The sequence below is a fragment of the Caenorhabditis remanei genome, chromosome II, assembly GCF_010183535.1.
Source record: "Caenorhabditis remanei strain PX506 chromosome II, whole genome shotgun sequence".
NCBI lineage: Eukaryota > Metazoa > Nematoda > Chromadorea > Rhabditida > Rhabditidae > Caenorhabditis > Caenorhabditis remanei.
In genome coordinates this window covers 4,516,821-4,542,797 of record NC_071329.1, presented here as the reverse complement: position 1 = coordinate 4,542,797, position 25,977 = coordinate 4,516,821, and the positions used below count along the sequence as shown (strand labels likewise).

At 37.5% G+C, this 25,977-nt stretch overlaps 3 protein-coding genes across 3 annotated transcripts; 1 reads left to right on the top strand and 2 right to left on the bottom strand.

Moving 5' to 3' along the window:
* Window positions 1–4,977: 4,977 nt before the first annotated feature.
* Window positions 4,978–7,902, bottom strand: GCK72_004510 (uncharacterized protein; the record flags this gene model as incomplete). The annotated part of the gene is made up of 3 exons (XM_003101044.2): window positions 4,978–5,226; window positions 7,302–7,457; window positions 7,834–7,902. 3 exons carry the CDS (start codon window positions 7,900–7,902, stop codon window positions 4,978–4,980), a joined length of 474 nt encoding a protein of 157 aa, XP_003101092.2.
* A 4,104-nt stretch (window positions 7,903–12,006) lies between these two features.
* Window positions 12,007–16,637, bottom strand: GCK72_004509 (uncharacterized protein; the record flags this gene model as incomplete). The annotated part of the gene is made up of 6 exons (XM_053724720.1): window positions 12,007–12,132; window positions 12,177–12,392; window positions 13,227–13,442; window positions 13,762–13,946; window positions 13,993–14,258; window positions 16,633–16,637. The coding sequence occupies 6 exons, from the start codon at window positions 16,635–16,637 to the stop codon at window positions 12,007–12,009; spliced, it is 1,014 nt and encodes a 337-aa protein (XP_053588914.1).
* A 648-nt stretch (window positions 16,638–17,285) lies between these two features.
* Window positions 17,286–24,582, top strand: GCK72_004508 (uncharacterized protein; the record flags this gene model as incomplete). Its single annotated transcript, XM_053724719.1, has 5 exons — window positions 17,286–17,359; window positions 17,410–17,525; window positions 18,333–18,715; window positions 20,186–20,586; window positions 24,192–24,582. 5 exons carry the CDS (start codon window positions 17,286–17,288, stop codon window positions 24,580–24,582), a joined length of 1,365 nt encoding a protein of 454 aa, XP_053588913.1.
* Window positions 24,583–25,977: the final 1,395 nt, after the last annotated feature.

The window sequence follows — 25,977 nt, the reverse complement described above, 5'->3', positions numbered from 1 at the left end:
AAAGACAAGCTTTCCGGGTGGCTGGACTCTTCCTCACTGACGGAAGAAAAAAGAAAAAGAAGAAAAAAAGAAGAAGTATGTACATGTACATGTGTGTGTGTGTGGCGAAGATAAATGAAGAGCAATCTGGAGAGATTCCTTTTTCTCTATCCACTTTTGTTGGTTGGTTTAAGAGAAAAGTGGTGGTGGGATAAGGGCAATTGACTCTTTTTTTTATTCACGGGGGTTGGAGATGGGAGGCGTTTTTTTTGGGGAAGGGAGTGACTTTTAAGGAGTAGAAGGGGTCTTGCAAAAATGGATTTTTTAAGGAGAAATTGCAGATCATGGATTTTTAGAAAGTTTTGAGGAAGGCTGAGCCAAAATAACTGACGTCCGGACAAACAGACTTACGAAAACCTTTTTTTTCCAATTTTTTGGATTAAAATTGGTTTCTTTGCAATGAAATGTTTTTTAGTGGGCAAAAACGAAATTAAACAGACTAAAATTGTGAAAAACGCGTAAAGCTTGGTCATTTTTACTAAATTGGTCAGTATTGAGTGATTTGGGGTTTCAAAAACAAAATTAGACGGTGATTTGAAATTGAAATACTTGGTTGGATGATGCTATCTAATTAAATCAATTTCTTTTAACTGGTCAAGGTTCAGATCCTGAACCAAAAAATGGTGAGTTCAATTTTCTAGGTCACATCGATTATTTGGTACACATCAGAGTTGTACGGAATGCCATTTTTCAGTTTCCGGAATCCGGAATCCGGAACCGGAATGACAAAAAGACCCGGAATTTTGGAATCCGGAATCCGGATCCCGGACAACTCTGGTACACATGGAACGATGAAAACAAGAGGAATCTGAATTTTTTGTAAAATTCAAGTTATAGCAAAAATTTTAAGCTTCGAAAACGCTGTAACCCAGTTAGTTTTTACGATTTTCCGAAATTGACTACAAATTTAGAATCCTCACGATTTCAGCTTTCTAGTCATACTTTTAAGCCATATATCCTAAAGGCTACAAATTACATACACCTGGATTATTGTTGCAAAAAAACCTAATCTATGTTACAAACTTTTGGACATCCGGAGTGACAGGCACACAGACAGATGGGATCAACTAAATTCAAAACAGGTAAATGTTTAATTAGTCGAACGTAAATTCTCTTTTTTTTTAAAATAAAAAACCCATTTTCTTTTTAAAATTTCTAAAGAAAAAGCAATAAACTTTCTAGAAAAGAATAAAAATCGATTCTTGCAAAAAACTAGACTATAGTACATACATGTCGTTTTAACAAAAAAGTTTACAATTTTGGTGGCCTAGAAAAACAACTAGTCCCCCACAGTCTTCATTTAATTATGACTATTTTTCCAACATTCTTATAACCAGATTTGCAGAAAAATGAAAAATGACAAAAATGTCGTTTTTATTCTCCAGACAAGGAAAAAAAAATTTCAGACAAAAAAATTCTGACATTTCATGACATATCCTGTCAGTTTGTCTATTCTAGCTGTCAAAAAAAATGACGTTGCTCATAAGATTGCGATCCAACGTCATCAATATCTTCAAGAGAGATACATAAAAGTTGTGATCTACCATAGAGGTCAAAAAGTAATAAGAGAATCTTGAGAGTGGGAGAAATAGAGAGTTATCCAGTCAAGCAGTATAACAGACTAACATTTGAACCACACCCCAGAAGGCTAGGGGTACCCAGAGAGAGAGTGGAGACGCAGAGAAGGCAGAGGGTGCCGCCAGTTTTATTGCCAATGCATGGAGGAGAGGGGTCCCTAGTAGTAGTGTAGGGAAGGCTACTGGTGCCCAGTTGGGGGGAGCAGTAGGAGCACACACAGCCCCAAAGCCCCCCCCCCCCTCTTTTACATTAGAAAACGTTTCCTCCCCCTGGTCCCCTAGTAGTTGTTAGTATGTTGGTGCTGCTGGGTCTCCAGACTGGTAGAGAGAGAGAGTGAGAGACAGCAGACACTTCTCCTATGCGCAATTACAGCAGACTTCTTTCTTCCATCCCCCCTTTTCAATCAGACCCTCTAGGACCCCCCCCCCCCTTTTTCTCATCATCATCATTGTCTCTACTTGTTGGACACATCTGGACACCACTTGGACCTTAAATTGCTCTTTTTGGTAGGGGGAGGGGCTTCTGGTTAGTGGAAACGCGCTCCATTGAGACAGGTTTTTCAATAGAGCGGGTTTGCAGCATACTTGCCACAGCTAAGAGAAAAAGCGCTCCATTGAAAATTCACGGTGGTGTGGGTTTTCATCAGAAAATACGCTCTTTTGAAAATTGTTCAGTTTTTGCAACAGAGCGCGTTTTCTAGTGACTATTAGCAAGGTACGCTTCTTACAACCGCGCTCTACCGAAACCGAAGAAAATTGTGGGCGAAATTGAGAGACTCAGAGAAAAAAAGACATTTTTCAAGGGAATTTCGGTGGAGCGCAGTTGTAAGAACTGTGCCGGGCTAATAGCAATAGAGCGAGAAAATGCGCTTCACGGATATTTCATGGTGGTGTGGGTTTTCATCAGGAAATACGCTCTTTTGATAGTTTTTACGTTTTTGCAATAGAGCGCTTTTTCTATTCTTGTTTCCAACAACAAAATTATCAACGGAGCGCGTTTTCCTCCTGAACCTCAAAAATTTCAATTGCGGCTCTATTTCTACTCCTTTTTATGAGTTTTAACAGTAGAGCGTATTTGCACTCAGATTGAATTTTTGTCTGTTTAGTAAACGCGCTCTATTGACATCCATATTTTTTCAATCATATTATCAACAGAGCGCATTTACTATCATTCTGAGGGGAACAAAAAAACTGAACATCTGGACATCTGGACAAACAGATACACAGATATAGATGCAACAAAATCACAGCAAACGCGCTCTACTTGTGATTTCTACATTGTCAATGGAGCGCATTTGCATCAGAATTTGTGCAAAAAACACTTTTTTAAAGAATTTTTCGTTATCAGTAGAGCACATTTGCAATAACAGACTCTTAAATTTTGAATTCTGGCAAACGCGGTCTATTGACAACACACACTGCAAAAAAAGTTATTTTTCTAGATTTTTTTTTCCAGAAAAATAAGTTTTCAAAAAAAGTGACGGCATATCGAAGACACGTGTCATGACGATCATCTTGCCAGAAGTGAGAAGCCCTCCAGAATGTCTCTAGAGACCAGAACTTTTCCACGTCGTCATCCTTTTTTTTGTTCCATTTTTTGTTTCCGCTGAGAAGGGGAAGACAAAAAAAAGTTCGTATCATACACAATACATAAAAACGAAACATGATATGGCGGGCGAAAAAATTGGAATTTTATTGGAGTTGCTCAACAAAAAAGAGCAGTACATAATATACAAAGGTCAAATATAGTGGAGGAGGAGGGGAGTTCCCTCGTGTATTATTTATTACATTTTTATTTATGGGCCACTGCGTTTTGTGTGTGTGTTTTGACCTTTGTGGGCCGGATTGAAACCGTCCGGTTTTGAAACTAGATTGTGTGACTAGAAAGATGACGTCGTGAGGATTCTGAATATATTCTTAGATTTGAAATCGAAACGGATTAAACCGAGTTACAAGAGTTTTATGTTCAAATGTGTATTGAGGGAGGACTCGAGTCATATTTTTCAATTGTAGATTCCCATACTTCAGAAAATTCTTTAAAAGACGCGTATGCCTTAAAATCGCTCAAAACTCCACAATCCTCGTTCTCCTGACACAAAATAGGCTTTGGTGGAAGAGTTCTTCCGCGCGGTCATGTAGTCCTCTTGGACAAGATTTTTGCTCAATTCCTAATCCAGTTAGTGTGCGCTCCTACGCCAAATCAATTAATCATCCAACTGTCCTTTGCAGTTTTTGCAGTCTGGTGGGATACGGTAGTTCAGGAGTCATGAATTGGTCAAGTTTAGGGTTGTAAAACTGCTAACTTTGAAATTTATTCATTCTGAAGGTTTGAAAGTATATCATTCTCATTTTCGTTGACTAAAAAATTCCAAGAAAATAATTTTATGAGCGAACAGTAAAAAAACAGAGTCTCAAGTAAATAAATTAGGGGACAGACGGAGACGAGGGTCATTAAAAATTGAAGCAGGGAGCCGATGGAAGAGGTTGCCAAACTATGATCAACCTGAGCATTGGAAATTGGAAATTACAAAAAAGAAGTGAAGGAATGGAGTGAATATTAAGTGTGTAAGTTCATGAGCATAAGTGATGAGACATGTGGATGAAAATGATGTGATTGGAGGCAGCTGAGGTTTCATTGATTCAACTTTTCTGGCTCCTGTAAAAAGTATATGTTAATTACTAGCCCAGGACAGTTGTTAAAACTGCGCTCCACCAAAACCTCTTCGGGCTCTTTCGAATTTGCACGCAATATATTTTTAGGTATACAGACCTTAAAACATGTGCAGACGCCTGTCAGTATCATAGTTGTCCGGAATCTGGATTCCAAAATTCCGGAATTCCGGGTATTTTTTTGACGCTCCTGTTCCGGTTCCGGATTCCGGATTCCGATTTTTTGAGTTTCCTTTTTCCGGAATCGAAAAGTTGAAATTTTAAAAAAAAATTTGAGCTTAAAAACCGACTGTAGTACTTCTCTTTCGGTTTTGATCCTCAAAAGTAGTTTTAAACTTTATTTATCATTGAAAAAACTCGAAAAAATGACTTGGCATTCATCGAATCATTCCGAATTCCGGGTTTTTTCGTCATTCCGGTTCCGGATTCCGTATTTTGAAAATTTGATTCCGCTTCCGGATTCCAGATTCCGGAAAATGTAAAATCTCATTCCGATTCCGGGTTCCGAATTCCGGAAATCGAAAAATGTCATTCCGGACAACTAAGGTCAAGTGTGTTCAGATGTCTCGGTATGTATTGAAAACAATTCAGATCAGACATTTGGAAACTGGACGTTACGAAACTATCATTGCTATTTTCCATTCAAAGTTTCGAAATGTCAAGATTTTTTACGGTTTTTAGCTAGAGTTGTCTACTTTTGACGGGAATAATTTCTCATCTCTGTCAGTTGGTCTGTGTCTCCAGAAGTCCTATGTTCATTTTTTGACGCGAGACTCACCTGTTCTGACACCCCGTTCCCGGCGGCACGTAACGATTCGTGAGCTTTTAGCAATCGATCCTTTAATTGTTCGACTCTTTTATTGATTCCATCCATCACATGTTGCGCAGCGGCACACTCTTCACTAGCTTCCGCTAAGTGCTTCTCGAACATTCCAATGTACTGAAACAATTGAATTTAAGAGGCGTTGTCTGTAAGATGAGGATTCCTGTTGGCACAGTTGCAAAAAGTTGTTTCAAACCGAACTCTTTTTACAGCATATGTACCCCTATGGTAGTGATTTACAAAAAATATGTCGATTTTTTCAAAAATCACATAAGGGTCCCCCCTTATGAAAAAAATTTTTTCACGAAAAATTCGAAAAAAAAATTTGTTCCGAAAACAATCAGAATATTGATAACACACATGAAATAAATCAATTTCGAGATTTTACACCTCAGAAATTGGTTTGAACAGATTTCGTATTTTTCTTCATCAAAATTTTTTCCCAGTTTTTGAGGTTTTCATCAATAATTTGTACAGAAGTCATAAAATTTCAACTTATGCACTAAATTCCCGCAGTATTTAACATACGATCCAATTAAAATCATCAAAAAGTAGGTGGACCATTTTGAGATATATTCATTTATTTCGAAAATCACATAAGGGTCCCCCCCATGGAAAAAAATTTTATCGAAAAAATAGTTCGACATTATTTCGATGCAAAAATGTTCAAAACTTTTTTACAATTAGCTTTGTAATATCATTCTTATATATAAAACGCGTGTGGGCTCTGTCTGTGGATTTGTCGGTGTGTTTTTCAGGATGTCCGCAAGATTTTTGAGAAATAAAGGGGAGAGCGCGCCATGGGCAAAAGTCGAACCCTCGCCTTTTCAGCGACAGGCGTGAGCGTTAACCACTCGGCCACGTGAACACTTTCGTGAGAGGGTGTTTAGGAAAATAAGAACATGCCAGCCGGATGAAGCGCCGAAGGCGCGGCAGCCAGGCTGGTTTGATATAAATTTTGAACATTTTTGCATCGAAATAATGTCGAACTATTTTTTCGATAAAATTTTTTTTCCATGGGGGGGACCCTTATGTGATTTTCGAAATAAATGAATATATCTCAAAATGGTCCACCTACTTTTTGATGATTTTAATTGGATCGTATGTTAAATACTGCGGGAATTTAGTGCATAAGTTGAAATTTTATGGCTTCTGTACAAATAACTGATGAAAACCTCAAAAAATGGGAAAAAATTTTGATGAAGAAAAATACGAAATCTGTTCAAACCAATTTCTGAGGTGTAAAATCTCGAAATTGATTTATTTCATGTGTGTTATCAATATTCTGATTGTTTTCGGAACAAATTTTTTTTTCGAATTTTTGGTGAAAAAAATTTTTTCATAAGGGGGGACCCTTATGTGATTTTTGAAAAAATCGAAATATCTCAAAATGGTCCACCTACTTTTTTACAATTTTAATTGGATTTAATAGAACACTTTGCGGGAAATATGAATACGATTTGAAATTTTATGGCTTCTAGATGGGTTTTTTGAGAAAAGTTGAAAAAACATGAAAATGAAATTTAACTGAACGGTTTCTGGGGTGTCTGGAGGGCTGGAAATTTGTGTAGTGGTAGTCAAAAACACTTCTAACATGTACCGAAAGTTCCGCAAAGTTATCTAAAAAATTTAAATTTTTATGAATTTTTGGGTGAAAAGTCAATTATTGGTCATATTTTCCTAGGATGACGTCATTGATGACTGATGACATATTTTTTGTAAATCACTACCATAGGGGTACATATGCTGTAAAAAGAGTTCGGTTTGAAACAACTTTTTGCAACTGTGCCAAGGCGCAACACAAACATTCTCACTCTTACAGATAGTGCCTCTTAAATGGATTTGAGGGGAAAAAGGTTTTATCATCCTTTTACACATTTGTCTGTCAGTCTAGACTCTAAAGATCCGGATGTCCGTTTAGATACACAGAAAAACATCCGTAACTATCTATCCGTCTTTTTATCCGGATGTCAGGACCAGAGTTGTACGGAATGCGATTTTTTCAACCGATTTCAATGAATTTCAATCGATCTTAAGGGATTCCAGCCGACTTTAGAAAATTTTCAGATGTTCAATTGCAACCAACTTTCAGTCGATTTCAAGATCTACATTTTGGTAAATTTTCAGCTTATAATATTGAGTTTGATGCAAGTTACACGCCTTTCCAAGTCGGGACATTTGGACACACTCACCTTCTTTTTTGTGTCTTCCGATCTTGAACTCTTCAGCATATTACATATTTTCGTTTTGATAGATTCCACACTTTCAGTCTTTTCTTTGAGCGTTTTTCGCCCTTCTTTGCTTTTCTTCTCCAACTCGACCAATTTTTCGAACAGTTCGTCGGCAGTCTGGAATGAGAGCATTGATTTGAAGATTTTACCCGATATGTGAGGATTTGAGAGTATGGGTCTCAAAGTGTTTAGAAAAATATGTAAATTTATAAAATTAAACTTGAAAACTTCAAAATTACTCAAAATTTCAAAGTGGTCAATTTCAAAGTGGTCACAGTTTTAGTTCGTCCGTTTCGAGATTATTCTCAACGATTTTTTAAAAGTTTTTTCTTGAAACGCATTGTTTTATCAAAAGGAATTTTGAAATTCAAAAAAAAAATTTTTCGGCATATTTATTTCATTTTTTTTTTGTACGACATTTTAAATTTGGGGTGGCAATCTCTGCGTTTTTAGGTTCAGTCAGAACTTTTTTGTCGCGATTTTCAGTTTCTACCTTTGTAGCGGAATCCACATCAGGTACGTCCTCTGCTTGAGCAGCAACAACATCATCTTCATCCGACATTTTCCTGAAAATAGAAAACATAGCTTGAAAAATAATTTTAGTGTGAAAAAAAAAACGAAAGGCGTCCTAACTTTCAGAATTTCATTTCAGATTCGGAATCTGAACCTAAAATTCTGGAGTTTTCCGAAAGAAGACACCACCAGTTTGATTGTATACAATCATTTATTGCCAGCACACAATCGGGGTCACCAGTGTACAAAGTAGTATAGAATGAAGGTTAGAGAAGGGGGAAAATGTGTTCGTTCGTCGGCCACCGCGTTGATTGTTTACACTCCCTCCCGCGCGGGAGGACATTTTAATCTTCTTTCTACTACATGAGAGATAGAACCTGAAGGAAACTGCCCTGTAGCAGTACGTCCGTGCCGATCTGAAAATACATTAACTGCTATATCTCTCTGGGGTTTGCTCAAAATCGAATTTTGATTACAATTTCAGATTTCTCTCGTCTTGACGCTTCGAATGAGTATAATCACGACTAGGTTTGAAGCAAGTTGGGTCTCACCACGAAAACTACAGTAACCCAGGTAGTTTTCGTGGTGAGACCCTAAGTGCTGCAAATCTGGCCATGATTATACTCATTCGAAGCGGCTTGACGAGAAGAATTCAAAAATGTTGAAGAAAATTGATTTGGAGCAAAACTCACAGAGTTATATCAGCTCATTCCAAGCGTTTTGAAGAGAGGAGTCCTAATAAACAGACTTGCAAGATTCCGGGCCGGCCCGCCGGCCCGGCACGGTTTTGGCCCGACCCGGCCCGGTCGACCCGGATTTGAATTTTTGAACTTTTTCCACTACAATTTTTTGTCCAAAAATTTATTTTCTGAAAATTTTTCATATTTTTCCTCAAGTATGTTTTTCAAAAACCTTCGAAAACTACAAAAAATTGTTTTTAAGAAATATTTTTCAAAAAAAATCTGGAAATTTTCGAAAAAAAAATTTGAATTTTTTTCAGTACTGAACTTCCGGGCCGACCGGGCCGGGCCCTGGAAATTTTCATTCCGGCCCGGCCCGGCCCGGCCCGTTGCAAGTCTGCTAATAAATAGGTTTCATTGGTTTTGACGCGAAAATATGGGAAATATGACAGTTTATTTCTGTTTTTCAGTACCAGTTCAAACTTTTGTGTTTTTTTTGTGATCCTAGATTTTCCAGGAAGTATTTCTTGTCTTCTACCCATCTGATTTTCGAAAAAATACCGTAACCTCAAAGCCGAAAGTTTCAAAAATTGATTTCTCTTGTATTTAAATTAAATTTCTGTTGATAAAATTTGAATTTATCGTTTTTCCTTGTTTTTTTCATTGAAAATAATCCATTTTTCATGTTTTTCGTTAGAAATTAGGGTTGGGAAATTCCCGGCCGGGCCGGGCCGAATGAAAAAATTTTCCTCGGACCGACTCCTGTAGAAATTAGAAGTTTTTTGGAAAAAAGTCTTTAAATTGCGCGATTTCTGTAAAGTTTAAAAAAACTATTTCTTTGATTTACTTTATTTTCAGATGAGAAATAACAATAAAAGTTTTAACTTTAAAAAAGTGAAACCGACAAGAAAAATGAATGAGCAACGAGAGCTCGGCGAAAATAGATTGAAATAAAATCATACCTACGGAAAGATGTAATTAATTGATTAATAAGATTTGATAGGAGTTGTGACATCTAGAGAAAAAGTAAAGTCATGTCGATATGAGAATGATTAAAAAAGACAGAAAGAAAGAATAAATGTAGCGAAGAAATGAGTAAAGATCAAAAAAGTGAAATGAATTTAAAGCAATTTGAGCTGTCGATCCTCAGTTTCATACTCCAACTCCGATCTCTTGCAGAATCCAGTGATGGCACTGTCAAGGAATGTGCGGATAAAGGAAAAATCGGATGACTTCTGGGTGTAACAGGCACAAAGACTCATCCAATTCACAAGGGAACCCCAAGCACTTGTAAATTTGGAATTTGATGAAACTTTGGCAGGAGGTCAAGGACCCCTCCAATAGAGCTCCCACAAAATATTGGAACACGCTCGACACTCTGCTCTGAGTTATGAGCTCTCAAAGTTTGGCTCAGATTTAACACAGTAAACCTCATTTCCTCACTTCTCAACAGTTCCCAGAATTTCACTTCCCTTCTTTGCCACGTTTTCGGCTGGCCCACAGGTAGTTGGCGTGTGGTCCGCATGCGGATTCAGTCCCATTTTCTGTCCGTATAGAGTCCGCGGCGGAAATGTGGTCCGCTGCGGACTCTATATGGACGCAGTGTGGACTTTGGGAAAAGAGGAGGAAGTGGGCAGCAGGCGTCCGCGCGCGGACCGTATATGGACACGCTGGCCGCGGCCGCCGCATGCAGCAGCTCTTCCGAAGCTCTCGGACTTCTCTCGGATAATGATAATTTTTTTATCATTTACGGAGCTTTTTCGTTTCTTTCCTTATTTTTCGAAAGTTTCGCTTTTTAAAATGTTTCTTCTATTGAAATTTCTCTTAATTAATTTTTTCCGTAAAAATTCTCGCATTTTAATGTAAATGATCGAAAAATTAGTATGTTTTCAGTTAGTCCGATGATCCCAAAAAGATAAACAGCGGCGATAGCTGAAATGGAATCAATTCATCGATTTCCTCAAAGGTTTGTAATAGTATTCAGCTTTCTCTATTCAAAATAAATTTTTCAGTGAGAAACTTAACTAAAATTGGTCGGAACTCCTTCTCAAGCACGCATCGTCCGGAGGGAGGAACCCATGTTCGAAAGTAAGTTAACTGAAAAATGGTATTTTATTCATCAATTAGTTGATTTTTTCCAGAAACACAAAGCGAAAAACTGAAATCAACGACTGATATAAGCTTCTACCTCAGTGGATTTCGATGGATTTCAAGGACACGACTGCCCGACAAACTTGTGATTTCTATGTATAATTTGCTATGTTTTCTTCCTATTTTCATTATTTTTAATGTTCCTTTTTATCTTTCTTTAAATAAAATAGTAATTTTATCACTAATCTTCCTTGTTAAATGACGATCTCAGCCGGGAAACAAAAGTAGGGAGGGGGCTGGCGGTGGGAGGGAGAGGAGCGACTTTTTCGGCGCGCGGACTCGAAACGGACCGTATATGACGCACACATTTCGTCCTTAGCTAATTCTTTTGGAGTCCGCGCGCGGGCGCATATATGGTCCGTATTTCGTCGCTGGCCAACTACCTGTGCCGAGTGGCCGAGAGGATGTGCGTTGAGTTGGTGATCTGGAGGGGAAGGGATCGACCCCATGCAAGGCATTTTGGTTTTTTTATTTTTTGGTTTTCCTGGGTGGACAGTTTCATAATTATTTGAACGCTCTTTGGTGATTTTTTATATTGTACTGTACTTATTTTACCATGAAATTTCATTATTTGAAGTTTTGGAAAAATAATTTTTTTGACCGAAATTTTCAAAGCTGATTTGTGGTGATTTTTCTCGATCTAAGTTTGCAAGTTTATGCAGAACTCTTGCTTATTGCTATTTTTTAGTATCAAATAGCCTCTTAACCCCATGAACAACACCAGCGACGGCCACGAATCAAGGAAGCTGCTTGGAGAGGAGCTGCATCTTCGAAAAGGAGGCGAAGCTCGTGAGGACGAAAATAATTTATTATTGACTTTACTGTGTATAATTTGAATCATCCTTCCCCTTCTTATGTTACCCATTGTATTTTCTTATTTTATTCATTTTTTCCATAAAATATTTTTCTCAAACCCAGCGAATTCAAATAATTTTCGCGATAGGTGAACAACTACCGCTCGCGATCACTCAAATATCATACGTTTTTTGTCGCGATTTGCGAGCAATATGTGAATAATTCGTCAATGTTCGCGATTTACCAATTACACACCAATAATAGATATCATCGCTTGTACGTATCGGGACAAGTCCGCGAACAATATTTGACAAATTACACGCTTTCCGCGATTCACCTGTGACCAACTCAACGCACATCCCCTCGGCCACTCGGCCAGCCGAAAACGTGGCAAAGAAGGGAAGTGACATTCTGGGAACTGTTGAGAAGTGAGGAAATGAGGTTTACTGTGTTAAATCTGAGCCAAACTTTGAGAGCTCATAACTCAGAGCAGAGTGTCGAGCGTGTTCCAATATTTTGTGGGAGCTCTATTGGAGGGGTCCTTGACCTCCTGCCATAGTTTCATCAAATTCCAAATTTACAAGTGCTTGGGGTTCCCTTGTCAGCTTAATCCAATCATGTTCCTCCTCCAGAGCAGGAAGTTTGAACGTTGTCTGAAATTTCATTGTATACTCGAGCATTTTCTCTAAAAACTTACGATGTGGGTAGTCGAGAAGAACGATTTGCGACGCGAGCTGTGAGGAATCTTTGTCAGAAGTTTCAGGCAAAGGATTGCAGTATGGCAATGGTCTTCTAATAGATGGAAAGGGGGCAAAGCTGGGCGATGAAAGAAATTAAAGAAGCTCGATCTTCTTCTTTCTGGCTCCTTGATCTCGCTCGAATCTCCGAAATCACATAACTTAACTCCAACTCTCTGAAATAAATACTATATTTTTTTAAACTGTTCTATTAGCAGCCCACCCCTTTTTACAACTGCGCCCAACCGCAAACGAGAGAGAATTGGCGACAGATGCTGAGTTTTTTCTTGCGCCGAACCAAATTTTTAAAGTTTGTGATCTAATCAATCATCTGCTGATAAAATCAATTCTTGCTTGATAAAACCAATTATCTCCTAAAAACCAATTATTACCTGTTAAAATCAATTTTCTTTTGATAAAGTCAATTATTTTCGGTATGTTTAAATGTTACAAGAATTCATTCATAATTATGTAGAATAGAGGCATGATATTCATCTGGTCCTAGCCAGGAATTTAGATTAATTATGAAATATTGGGAATGCGCGAAACCAACACTTTGGAATCAAATAAATGATGGCGAACTTTGGAAATAAAAGGAAGTGTGAAAGTTTTGGTGAACCTATAGATGAATCGAAAGACAACATTTGGGGAAAGAAGACAAAGAAATCGAATAGGGCATAAATAATTGCGTAAATTTGAATGAAACAGGATTGAAATAAAATGAATCTAGAGAAGAATTGGGTATATACCAAAACAAGTGACTGGGATTTAATTCAATTTGAGCTGTCCATCGGTCGTATCATACTCCAAGTCCGACATTTTGTTGAATCCTTCGATCGAGTTGTCCAGGAACAAGCCAATAAAAGAAAAATCGACCGACTTCTGGGCGTAACACGCACAAAGCCTCATCCAAATCAGTTTAATCCATTCATGTTCATCCACCAGATCAGGAAGTTTTAATTGCGTCTGAAATTTCATTGTATACTCGAAAATTTTCTGTAAAAACTTACAATGTGTGAAGCCCAGAACAACGATTGGCGTCGAGAGATGTATGGAAGCTCTTTAAGAAGTTTCAAGCACATGACGCTAGTGTGGAGATGATCTTCCGATTCGTAGTAAGGCTGCAGAGCTGCAGGAAGAAAGAAGTTCAAAAAACTGGATCTCCTTCTTCCTGGCTCTCTGATATCGCTTGCATCGCCAAAATCACAAAGCTTGACACGAACACTCTGAAATAATTACTTTTTTTTTTAAATTGTTCTATTAGCAGCCCACCCCTTTTTACAACTGCGCCCAACCGCAAACGAGAGAGAATTGGCGACAGATGCTGAGTTTTTTCTTGCGCCGAACCAAATTTTCAGAGTTTTTGATCTATTTTCACAATTTTTCGTGATAATTAACAAAATAAGATTAAAAAATAGAGAGAATAGATCAAAAGCAGTGGGATTTTGTATCGTCGTAAGGAAAAGCTCTGCGCCTCTCGCCGAGACTATCTCGTTTGCAGTGGGACGTTGTTGTGATAAAAATGATGGGCTTAAAAACACTTACTTGGTTTCTCAGCTCAATCAGGACGTTCTCTGCTTTCATATCACGATGAAAAAAGTTTTTGGTGTGAAGGAAACCGACAGCACCGTGCAATCTGTGAGCCAAACGAATCACATTTTTATTGGAGGTGAGGCCGAATCGATTTCTCTCACAAACCGTCTTCAAATCCTCTCCCCCATATTCTGTCACTAAAAAAAGAAAAATATTATCAAACCTTAAAAATTATATAATTACCAATGTATGTGAATTTTGGAGACTCCCCAGCATACACAAGGCGGGGGAAGTGTTTGTGTCCATTGACTACATGAAGAATTTCTTGCTCTTTCGCATATTTGTGATGATGTTTCTTTAGTCCCACTTTGGCCACCTCGGAGTAATTTCCACTCAATTCTGGGACGGTGGTTGCCAGGAATGTCGTTGAAAATGATCCTTTGGCTAGTTGATCTCCTACATGCAGTTGAATGCCTTTTTTCTTGTCCTTGCTGATATCTTCAGCATTCCTAGAAAATTGAAATTAATAGAAATGCATTTTTGTTATTTGTGAAGGAAAATGCTTAACTATTTTTTGAAAACTCTCACTTTTTGCACCATAACTCATTAAAATGACCTAATTTTTTTTGACGCAAAACAGTATTTGGGGTGTTCTGTCTATCTCACGCTCCTCCAGTTAACTTTACTCCAGTTAGCTTGGGTTACTTCAAAAACCCGCCCAAAAACTATTTAAAACTCACATTTTTAAGTTGGAAGTGCTATGACTGTTGAAGATCTGAAAAATAAAGTTATTTGCAAGAAAAAGAGTAGAAAGGAGAGAAAAAGAACGGAAAGAAAAGAACATTTGAAAGAAGATGAACAAAACCAAGCAGCACAGGGAAAACGTGCAAACACATGGATTTGAACAGTATCAACCGGGAAAAAACTAACTTATTTCGGTGAAAATGTTTATAAAAAGAAAATCTAAAAACCACTCCAATTGATCAAAGAGTTATGATTATAGTCTAATTGAAAAAAATTATCAAAATCAGGGTTGGGAAATTCCGGGCCGGGCCGGGCTGACAAAAAATTCTTCCGGCCCAGCCCGGCCCGGTCGGCCCGGATTCAAAAAATGTGTACCATTTTTTCACAAATTTCTGCAAAATTTTCATTTTAAAAAAGTCAAAATTCTCAAAATTTCTCGTACGCTAAGGCTTTCACCGATGTTCTAAAACACAGTCGAAAAATCCACTTTTTTTGCAAAAAAATCAAAAAAAATTCAAGATTTTTTCAAAAAATTTCAAATTTCTACAGGAGCCGGGCCGGCCGGGCAGGCGAACGGCCCGGCCCGGAATTTCCCAACCCTGATCAAAATGATCCAAACAGAAAATTTAATTGGCACATCTTCATTTTGAGAAGAATAGAATTTTTCTGAAATTTCTAAATTCGTATTTCTAGTAAAGCAATTTTTTTCTCTCACTACAAAATGATCTCAAGTTGTGATGAAATTACAGGTCGTGACAAATGTGGTTTGTTCAAAAACTACATAAGGTACCAGACATTTCGACACCATTGAAAATCGAGTAAAATTTGTCTCAAAAAGGAGGTGGTTTTTAGGTTTAAAAGGTCCGGGGTTCGACACCGGGTGCTTGGAAAAGTGTTTTATTTTTATTTTTCGCTTTTTGGTACCAATCTGACAACCAGGGTTCGACCCCCACGGGTATCAATGTTTTTTCTTTTCCTATTTTTAACATTTTGGTACTAATCTGACGTCCGGGGTTCGACTCTTGATGCAGGCAAAGCTTTTTTGATTTTGATTTCTGACATTTTTCTTCATCTAAGCTAGATAGAAGTATAATTGCGAGGAAGATGGGAATAGCTCCTGTAGAAATTTGAAATTTTTTGAAAAAATCTTTTTTGAAAAAATATATATGCGATTTTGACGAATTTGAAGTCAGAAATTGGGATTTCGAATTAAATGCTGAATTTGGAGGCACTGGGGTGCCTTTGACGCGTTTTTGGAAGATTTGTGAACGAGAAATCTAATTTTTCTGGAAAAAACTGTCTGGCGTGCCTTTGACGCGTTTATAGAAGGCTAACGTAGTTTTTGATCAAAAACTTGCATTTTTGAGTAGCTTTTGAAGTGAAAATACGGAATTTGAACAATTTTGAGCTGAAAATTTCAGTTGACTGAAAAATGCATCAAAATTGAAGACTGGGTGCCTTTGACGCGTTTTTTAAAAGGTATTTTTGAGCGAAAATCCAAATTTTTGGTCTGAAAACTCGAATTTATAGCAAATTTTAAGCTAAAAATGAGTTTTTGACCGATTTTAAAGTGTTTTGACACAAAAATCGTGAGTTTGTTTCAAAAAAGCAGTTGAAAATATTCACTTTCGAACGAAAAAATACATTTTCAATCACTTTTTCCATTTTTATCGAAAAAAGCACTGATTTTTATGAATTTTCCACCTTTTTTCCCCTATTTTTCACTAACAAACCTTGAAATCTCTCTCCCTTCCCATCACTATAATGAATTATCAATTTATCGGTGACCGCCGCCAACATCTCCCCATTTTGAACAGTAAAATTCGATAGAGAAGTGAGTTTTTTTTTTCCCAGGATTTCCCAACCCTGTTAGAAATTGGGTGGTACTCGCTTTTGGAACTCGGGGAAATAGAACTGTTACAAAATAGAACTGTGACAAAATGGAACTGTCTAATATAGAACTGCTACAATTTGGAACTCGGTAAAATGGAACTCGATGAAATGGAACTGGGTAAAATGGAACTGCTACAAAATGGAACTCTTGTTCGAATGGGGCGCGTTTGCATTCATGACTTTTTAGAAGAATTAGAACCAATTTTTGTGGGGAAAAGTCGACTTTTAAGGTTTAAAAACACTTACATCATGAAGAGATTGTCTTTTTCTATTTAATAGTCAACAAAAAACTGAATAAAACTATATTAGATAAGCGCAATAAGCATTTTCAAAACCAGTGGTAGAGTTCCATTTTGTAGCAGTTCCATTTTGTAGCAGTTCCATTTTGTTCAGTTCCATTTTACCGAGTTCCAAATTGTAGCAGTTCTATATTAGACAGTTCCATTTTGTAACGGTTCCATTTTGTAACAGTTCTATTTCACCGAGTTCCAAAAGCGAGTACCACCAGAAATTGTTTAAATACCGTAGTCTTTAAAGGCGCAAGGCTTCAATTTTTCAATGAGTCTCGCCACGAAACTTCAAATGACGGTGTATTAATTTAATTTATTTGAATTTTGCTCATTTTTTATCCGATTTTTGTGATTTTTCGCAGATTTTTCCGGCGTAAATTTGTTTTACTAACAAATAAATAATGTAAATATACCCCTCTCGATGAGAATTGGCGGCCATGGCCTCCGATTTCATCACAATTCGGCCATTACTCATTTCTCTGTTTATAAACAATTTTTCATTGGTTTCTCTCAGTTTTCAGAATATTTTATATATTTTCTATTGAAATAAAGTGTTTTTTTCGTAATTTTCATAATTTAATTCATATAATTATCGATTTTTCAGTAAAAATGATTCCGAACACGGCGAAAAACAAAAATGGCATCATCACTCGGGCGACTTTCGACTTGAAAAAGGATTTGAAGTCTGATTTTTCAAATTTCGATCAAAAAATCAATAAAAATCAAGATTTAGATTCGTAAAACTCACTTCGCTATCGAATTTGACGGTTCAAAATGGGGAGATGTTGGCGGCGGTCACCGAGAAATTGATAATTCATTATAGTGATGGAAAGGGAGAGAGATTTCAAGGTTTGTCAGTAAAAAATAGAGAAAAAAGGTGGAAAATTCATAAAAATCAGTGCATTTTTCGATAAAACATTGAAAAATTGCTTTTTCGGTCAAAAATTAATTTTTTTTGAAACAAAACTTGCGCTTTTCAGGTCAAAACGCGTTAAAATCGGTCAAAAACTTATTTCTAGCTTAAAATTTGCTAAAAATTCGAGTTTTCAGACCAAAAACCTTATTTTTCGCTCAAAAACACCTAAAAACGCGCCAAAGGTACCCCAGTCTTCAATTTTGATGCATTTTTTAGTCAACTGAAATTTTCAGCTCAGAATTGGTCAAATTTCGTATTTTCAATTCAAAAGCTACTCAAAAATGCAAGTTTTCGATCAAAAATGGGGTTGTAATGTAAATTTTAGGTCAAAAACTACGTTTATCTTCTAAAAACGCGTCAAAGGCACCCTAGCTCCTCCAAATTCACCAACCGCACCCCAGACGCTCCAAATTTCTCTAATTTCCAGAGATGACACTTCCGTTACCACATTTCATTCAAAAACCAAATTTTTTACCTTAAAGCCACTTCAAAATCCCATTTTTATCAAAAAAACTACCCAAAAATGCATTTTCCATAAAAAAGACTCCAAAAACGCGTCAAAGGCGCCCCAGAGCCTCGAAATTTAACATTTCATTCAAAACCGCAATTTCTGAGTTTAAAATCACTTCAAAATCGAATTTCTATGACAAAAACTACCAAAAAGTGCATTTTCCCACCAAAAAAGAATCCAGAAACGCGTCAAACGCACCCCAGCTGCTTCAAATTTCGCTAATTTTCAGAGATGACACTTCCCCTGCAATCGCCCGACCACGTGGCATACATTCATCTGTCTCGTAACGGATTTCACGCGATAATCTCGTCGAAACTCGGTCATAATTTCTATATTCATCTGAAAACGAACTCAGTTCATTATCTGAAAAAGATTCGTTGCGTCGTGACGGCAGTCGGCTGGAATCCTGACTACTCGAAAGACACTGATTCGACGGGTGCCGTTCTATTAGGGACCGCCCAGGGATCGATTATCGAATTGACGGTTTCTAGTTGTGGAATGATGACGTCACAGAAGGAATTGACTCCCCAAGTTGCACAGATTGCAGAACAACGAATTAGTGGTGGAGGGGCGTCTCCGGCGGCGGCGATTACAGATATTCAGTTGTTTCAGGTAAGGGAAGTTGCTCAAAAATGCTCAAAAACTGTTCAAACTCGGCGAAAATCTGTCGAAAGTGCTCGAAAACGCTCTAAAAGAGCTCAAAGTTGTTTAAAATCCCTCAAATTTGTTGAAAATTGGTCAAAAATGGCTCAGAAATGCTTGAAAATTATCAAAAATCGCTCGAAAATTGCTCGAAAACGCTCGAATATTGCTCAAAATTGGTCAAACTTGCTCAAAAATGCTCAAAAATACTCGAAAATCTCTCAAAATCGATCGAAATAGCTTGAAAATTGCTCAAAACTCGCTTATAATTGGTTAAAAGTGCTCGAAAATGCTCGTAAATTGATCAAACTTGGTCAGAAATGCTCGAAAATTGCTTGAAATCGGTTAAAAGTGCTCGAAAATACTCCAATTTTGCTCGCGAAAATCGCTCAACATCGATCAAAAATGGTCGGAAATTGGTCAAAATTGGTGGAAAATCGCTCAAAATTGCCCAAAAATGCTCAAAAATGATTGAAAATTGCTCAAATATTCTTCAAAATTCCTCAAAATTGGCGAAAAGTGGTTGAAAAATGCTCAAAATTTACTTAAAATCGCTCAAAAATTGCCCAAAATCCGTCAGAATTTTCAGAAAATTCAAGTTTTTAAACCAAAAATCCCGATTTTAGCTCAAAACAGCTTTAAAACGCGTCAAAGGCACGCCATACTTAAGTTCAGATTTGATAACTCGAATTTTATATCAGAACCAGCCTCTTTTCCCCGCCTTCGGCGGGTTCAATCGGCTGGCCTCTTCTCATTTACGTGGCAACCCTTTTTCAAACGTGCACGCATGGCCGAGTGGTCTAAAGCGGCGGTCTTGTTCAAAGCACGCTAATTCGGTTTTGCCCGTTGGCTTAGTGTCTCTTCTCTTTCCAAAATTGTTGCGGACAGCGCCTCAGACAACGCCCAATTGTCTTTTATATATAAGAATGATTACTCGACAATTCCAGAAAAATCCAATTTTTCGTTCAAAACGTTCCAAAAACGCGTCAAAGGCACGCCAGTTTTCCAAATTTAACATTTCATTCAAAAAACCCAATTTCTGACTTCAAAATCGCATTTTTAACACAAAAATTGTCTAAAATCGGTCAAAAAATGCCTGAAAATGCTCGAAAATTGTATTTTCGTAATTTTTAGCCTATTTTGAGTGATTTTATGTCATTTTCAAGAGATTTTCAGCGATTTTTAAGTATTTTTGACGGATTTCCAGCTTTTTTCAATGATTTCAAGTCATCTATGAGCAAAAAATTCCGATTTTGCAGCTAGAAAGCCTAGAAATTGCTGAAAAGTCGAAAATTTGACATTTTTCCAGTTATTTTGAGCCATTTTGTCCGATTTCAAGATGTTTTGAGTGATTTTAGGTAATTTTCAAGCGATTTTTGAGTATTTTTGACGGATTTCCAGCTTTTTCAATGATTTAAAGCAAAAATTCCGATTTTGCAGCTGTCCGACGACGATCCAAAAGCCAAGAAATGGATGGTAATAATCGCTCAAATGGCTCGTCTCATCGTCCTAATCATGGAGAACGAACCGCCTCCAGCACCGAAACTCGGCGGTTTCACAAGCTCCGCCTCCTTACAGGCGGGACTTATGAATTTGGGGGCGGAGCAAGCGCCGACGACTACATTCCACGGATTCTTTAACTCGATGAGCACTCAACAACACACGATTTCATCGTCGAAATTCTCGGAGAAATTCAAAAATCACGGATTTCTGACAATGTATCCGACGATTGCGGAACCGAAACGATACGCGTGGCTGTCTCCGGATGGGATATCGATTGGAAAAGTGAATATTCTTGCGGAGGAGATTAAGGATGTTCTTGTGGAGGAATTCAATATTGAGTGGGTTTAGAGGGGAGACATCTGGAATCCAGATGATCTGGATATAGACAGACACACAAAAATCCAATTTTTAGTTCAAATTTTTATATTTTCACCTGCTTTTCAATACAAAACACGACTTTCAAGTTGAAGCGCTCGAAAACTCATTTCTAGTTTAGAATTTGCTGAAAATTCGAGTTTTTAGACTAAAAATCAGAGGTGGGCGGCGATTGAAATTAGTGACGCCGCGCTCTGCTGGACAACGAGTCGGCCGACGTGAAAGCGAGAAAAACGCACTCCTCGTTTCACGCACTCTCTCGCCGCGCGGCGGAAGCGTGGTGCGGAAAATGCTAATTTCGCTCGTTCTGAATAAAAATTCGATCTGAAAAGTGATAAAACTATTAGAAGAGAACATTCTCTTTCGATTTATGTAAAATTTATAACTATTTTAATGAGAAAAATTATCAAAAAAGACGAGAAATGAAAAATGTTGGAAAAATTGGAGAAAATTCCCGATTTTGGAAAATTTTTTCACTAAAAAGTTTTTGGTTTTTTGATATGTTATCAGTCTTAGTGATGTCTAATGGAATACCAATCCATGGCTAATTCCGTTCGATGGGGGTCATTCTGTGGAGAAAACCCGATTTTGAGCTGATTTTATGGGAGGAGTCATTAGGACGGTTTGATTTCGGAGGTGTTCCACTAAAACTTACATTTATTGTTGATATACTGTTCTCATAGAGATCATCTAAGGAGAGAAAAAAGAATTTTCAAAAAATATTAGGTATGGGCCGTTTTATGGAATACCGAAGTCACAAAAATGGAAAATTTTTCTTTCGGAAAATAGAATCGAAATCTTTTCGAAAATGAATTACCAGTCTTATTTCGTCCATTTCATTAGTTTAGAACTAATTCCTAGCTTTCCTGCATCATATAGAAAACATCACTTTTTTGGAAATTTTTTTTCTATTTTTTCATCTTTGGGATTTTTTTACTTTAGTGTCTAGGTTATGATCAATAATGTGAAGAAATTTGATGCATTGTTAGAGCAGTTCTCACGCAACTTTGCAAACAATTCTGGCCATGTTTCAGCTACAGACACCTCCGAATTGGCGCAAAAGTCAAATTTTCAAATTTTTTTAATTTTTCGCGAAAATGTCAAATTTTCGACTATCATTCAGAAATAGAAAAAATTCTGAAATGTTGTCAAAAATGGTCACATTGTCGATGAAAAATTGAAAAAAATTGGAAAAAAAGGGTCATTTTTTGAAGCCGGGCCTTGAAAATTTTCTACCGGCCCGGCCCGGCCCGGGCCTTGACAACTATGCAAAAACACAAGGAAATAGCTAAAAGTTTAGAACTAATTTTCATCAATGTGTTTGTGTTTACTGAATACTGTCTTCTGAATGATGAGCCATGGTAACGGAAGAACACTCTCCTGATTCACATTCCTTTTGCGTTAAAAAGTTAAACAATTCTTAGAGTTTTTAATTTGAAAAAGAACCAATTGGGATGTGGAATTTAGAATTCCGAATTTTGTACAGAAGCGTTCTAAACTTCGATAGGTTTTCGGAATTAAAAAACAAAACAAAAATTTCCAAAAAAGTGATGTTTTCTATATGATGCAGGAAAGCTAGAAATAAGTTCTCAACTGAGAAAATGTACAAAATAGGACTGCCGATTCATTTTTAAAAGATTTTGATCCTATCTTTCGAAAGAAAAGACCCCAAAAGAATAGATTAGACGATGAGTCAACCCTCAAGGTGAGGTGACTTCGGTATTCCATAAAACGGCCCATACCTAATATTTTTTGAAAATTCTTTTTTCTCTCCTTAGATGATCTCTATGAGAACAGTATATCAACAATAAATGTAAGTTTTAGTGGAACACCTCCGAAATCAAACCGTCCTAATGACTCCTCCCATAAAATCAGCTCAAAATCGGGTTTTCTCCACAGAATGACCCCCATCGAACGGAATTAGCCATGGATTGGTATTCCATTAGACATCACTAAGACTGATAACATATCAAAAAACCAAAAACTTTTTAGTGAAAAAATTTTCCAAAATCGGGAATTTTCTCCAATTTTTCCAACATTTTTCATTTCTCGTCTTTTTTGATAATTTTTCTCATTAAAATAGTTATAAATTTTACATAAATCGAAAGAGAATGTTCTCTTCTAATAGTTTTATCACTTTTCAGATCGAATTTTTATTCAGAACGAGCGAAATTAGCATTTTCCGCGCCCTCCTCTTTCAAAATATTGAGTGAGGGAGGCGAGGGGGCGAGAGAGTGCGCCGACCGCGAGACGCAGAAAATAAGTCGGTGGGGGCGAAATAAGTCGGCGCCGCCGACTTTTCATTGACGGCCGCCGTCACTGCCGCCCACCACTGCTAAAAATTCCGATTTTTCGCTCAAAAATATCTAAAACGCGTCAAAGGCACGCCAGACTTTTTTTGAAGGCATTTCCAGTCAACCGAAATTTTCTGCTCAAAATTCTAGAACGCAGATTTTCATGTTTTTCTGCCTGAAATACTCACTTGAGGACATCTGGATAAACAGATAGACACAGAAAAAGGAACTCGTCGATTTTGAATGGTTTTTGATTTTAAAATCCACAAAATCAAACATTTTTCGTTTAAATTTCTAGAAAATTTTGCTCCGAAACAAAAGATTTTCCTAATTTCACAAAATAGAAGCAGGCGAAAATTCAGATTTGAGGATGTTCTTTAATTAGAGGGAAGATAGTAGGACGGATGGACATCTGGACAGACAGACTAACATGAAAATGTGGATTTTAATTGATTTTTAGTTCTGAATGACTTAAAACAGTCAAATTTCAACCGTTAAATGCAAAAACTCTGGAAATCTGAAAAACTGAACATCCAGGAATCCTAGAATTGAAAAATACAGACATTCGGACAAACAGACATTGGGAAATACGGAAAGTCGGACATCCGTACATCTAGCAGTTTGCAAATCTGGATATTCGGACATCTGGAAGTACAGATATCCGAAAGTCTGAATAGCTGAAATTCTAGACATTCGGACATCTGTTTATCTGGAAATCTGGACATTCAAAAACTACAGATATTAAAATATGAGACATCCTGACAAATGAACAATAGGAAAGCTAGGTATCCGGAAATCTGGAAATCTGAAAATCTGGATATCCTGATATATGTCAGTTCTGAAACTTGGACGACATGGCATCTAGAAGCTGAACATCCAAGCGTCAGGAAATATAAAATTTCTGATTTCCGGATATCCGGATTCCTCACATCTAATCATTCAGACATCTTTACGTCCGGAAGTCTGGTTATCTCGAAATCTGGACGTCTTAAAATCTGTAAATACAGACATCCGGACATCTGGACAAACATAATTTTCCGTGACGGAAGTTCGGACATACGGACATGGGGATATATGAAAATCTAGAAACCTAGATATCCGGATGTCTGCAATACCGTAATTTTTAAAAACGGGATCACCCGGTGACCCAGAAAATCAAAAGCTAGTTAAATAGGACATCCGGATACCTGGAAATCTAGAAATCTATAAATGGCGACATTCGGACAAACATACAGACTCAAATTCCAGTCAATTCAACTCTTCCATTTTTTCAGACACCGCCTAATCGAAGGACGTCTGGAACCGCCCACTGGCATCGCCCTCACCGAATATCACATTCTTCTCGCCTACTCGTCTCGAGTCCTCGCCCTCTCTCTTCTCCCACCTCATGACGTCGTTTTCGAAGATCCATGGCATGCAGAATTAGGCTCCGCCCTCGGATTCGTCGTCGACACCGTCACCGAATTTGTGTGGTTGTTCACGCCTACTGTAGCGATGAAATACGGGACGAACGACGAGGCGAGATACATTTGGAAGACGTATTTGGATAGAGGAGATTTCGGACGGGCACTGCAGATTGCCCGGACGAGAGTCGATATTGAACCGGATGCGTTGGAAATGGTACTCAGGAAACAGGCGGATTTTTACATTCAGGAGAAGAAGTGAGTTGGGAGGACATCTGGATTGGGGGATGGACAAACAGACAGCTATTGGGCAATTTGAGAATCTTCTAGAAATCTGGAAACTCAAAAATTAAAAACTCCGAAAATCCTAGAATCTGGAAACCTAGATCACCAAAAGTTAGGAATTCTGGAAATCTGAAAACGAAATGAGTCGGGAAATCTGGATTTCGGAATAAACAGACAGACAGACAGGAGGAATCTGGAAATTAAGAAAGTTTGAAAACAGGAAATTCCAGAAATCCCAAAGTGCAGGGATCTGGAAACTCAGAAATCCGACTATCGAAGAATCCGAGAATTCCAGAGATTCGGAAATCCGGAATTTCAGAAGTCTAGAAGTCTGAAAGTCCTAAAACAGACACTGTTATACGGGCGGGCATTTGGAAAAGCAGACATCAGAACAAAAAATCCCGAAATCTATAACAAAGTTGTGCGAAAAAGGTTTTCCTAGAACGGATGTCGGAAGTAAAATTTTGAAAACGGAAGTCAGAAGTGGAAAAGATCCGAGTTGCATGGAATTCCGACTTCCGGGTTTTTTTCATTCCGACTTCCGAATTCAGGATAAGGAATTTCACTTCCGACTTCCGTCATTCCATAACGGTGGAATTTCCGAAAAGTATATTTCGCAGAAATACTTGGAAAAATGGCCTAAAAGGAAATTGGCTTTTCTTCATCCAAAACCTGATTTTCCACTGATTTTCGCCAATTTTATGATCTTTTCTCTTTGAGTTTTTGAATATGTGCGAAAAAATCTAATTCCGACTTCCAACTTACGACTTCTGACTTCCGGATAAAAAATTTTCACTTCCATGGAACTCTGCCGGAAGTAGATTTGGCAAAAATTTGAAAACTCCTGAGAAAAGGTCATAAAATTCGAAAAAATTAGTGGAAAATTAGTTTTTGGCTAAAGAAAAGCCAATTTTCACTCCTTTCAGACCATTTTTCCTTGAATTTCTGCGAAATTTACTCTTCCTAAGTTCCACTGTTATGGAATGACGAAAGTCGGAAGTGAAATTCCGCGCAACTCTGCCGGACCCCCTAGATATCTCGAAATTTTGAAAGTTAGAAACCTGAGCATTCGAGAAATATGGAAATCAAATTACCCCGATTCTCTATGGCATAAACCATGATTAGGCTCTCTAATAGAAAAAAAAGTACCAAAAATATTTTTTATAAATCAGATCACATCACGAGTTCACTTCTTTTTCTTTCTCTTCTCTTTCTTCTCATTGGGTTTCCGAGTCATTTTCTTGTTCACTGTCTTCTTGAATAACTTCGCCGACTCTCCCGAACCCTGAAATGCTCAAAAACAGAATTTGATGTTAAATACATTAAAAATCAGTTTTTTTGTCTCAACCACTATTTTGAATCATTAAAAGTC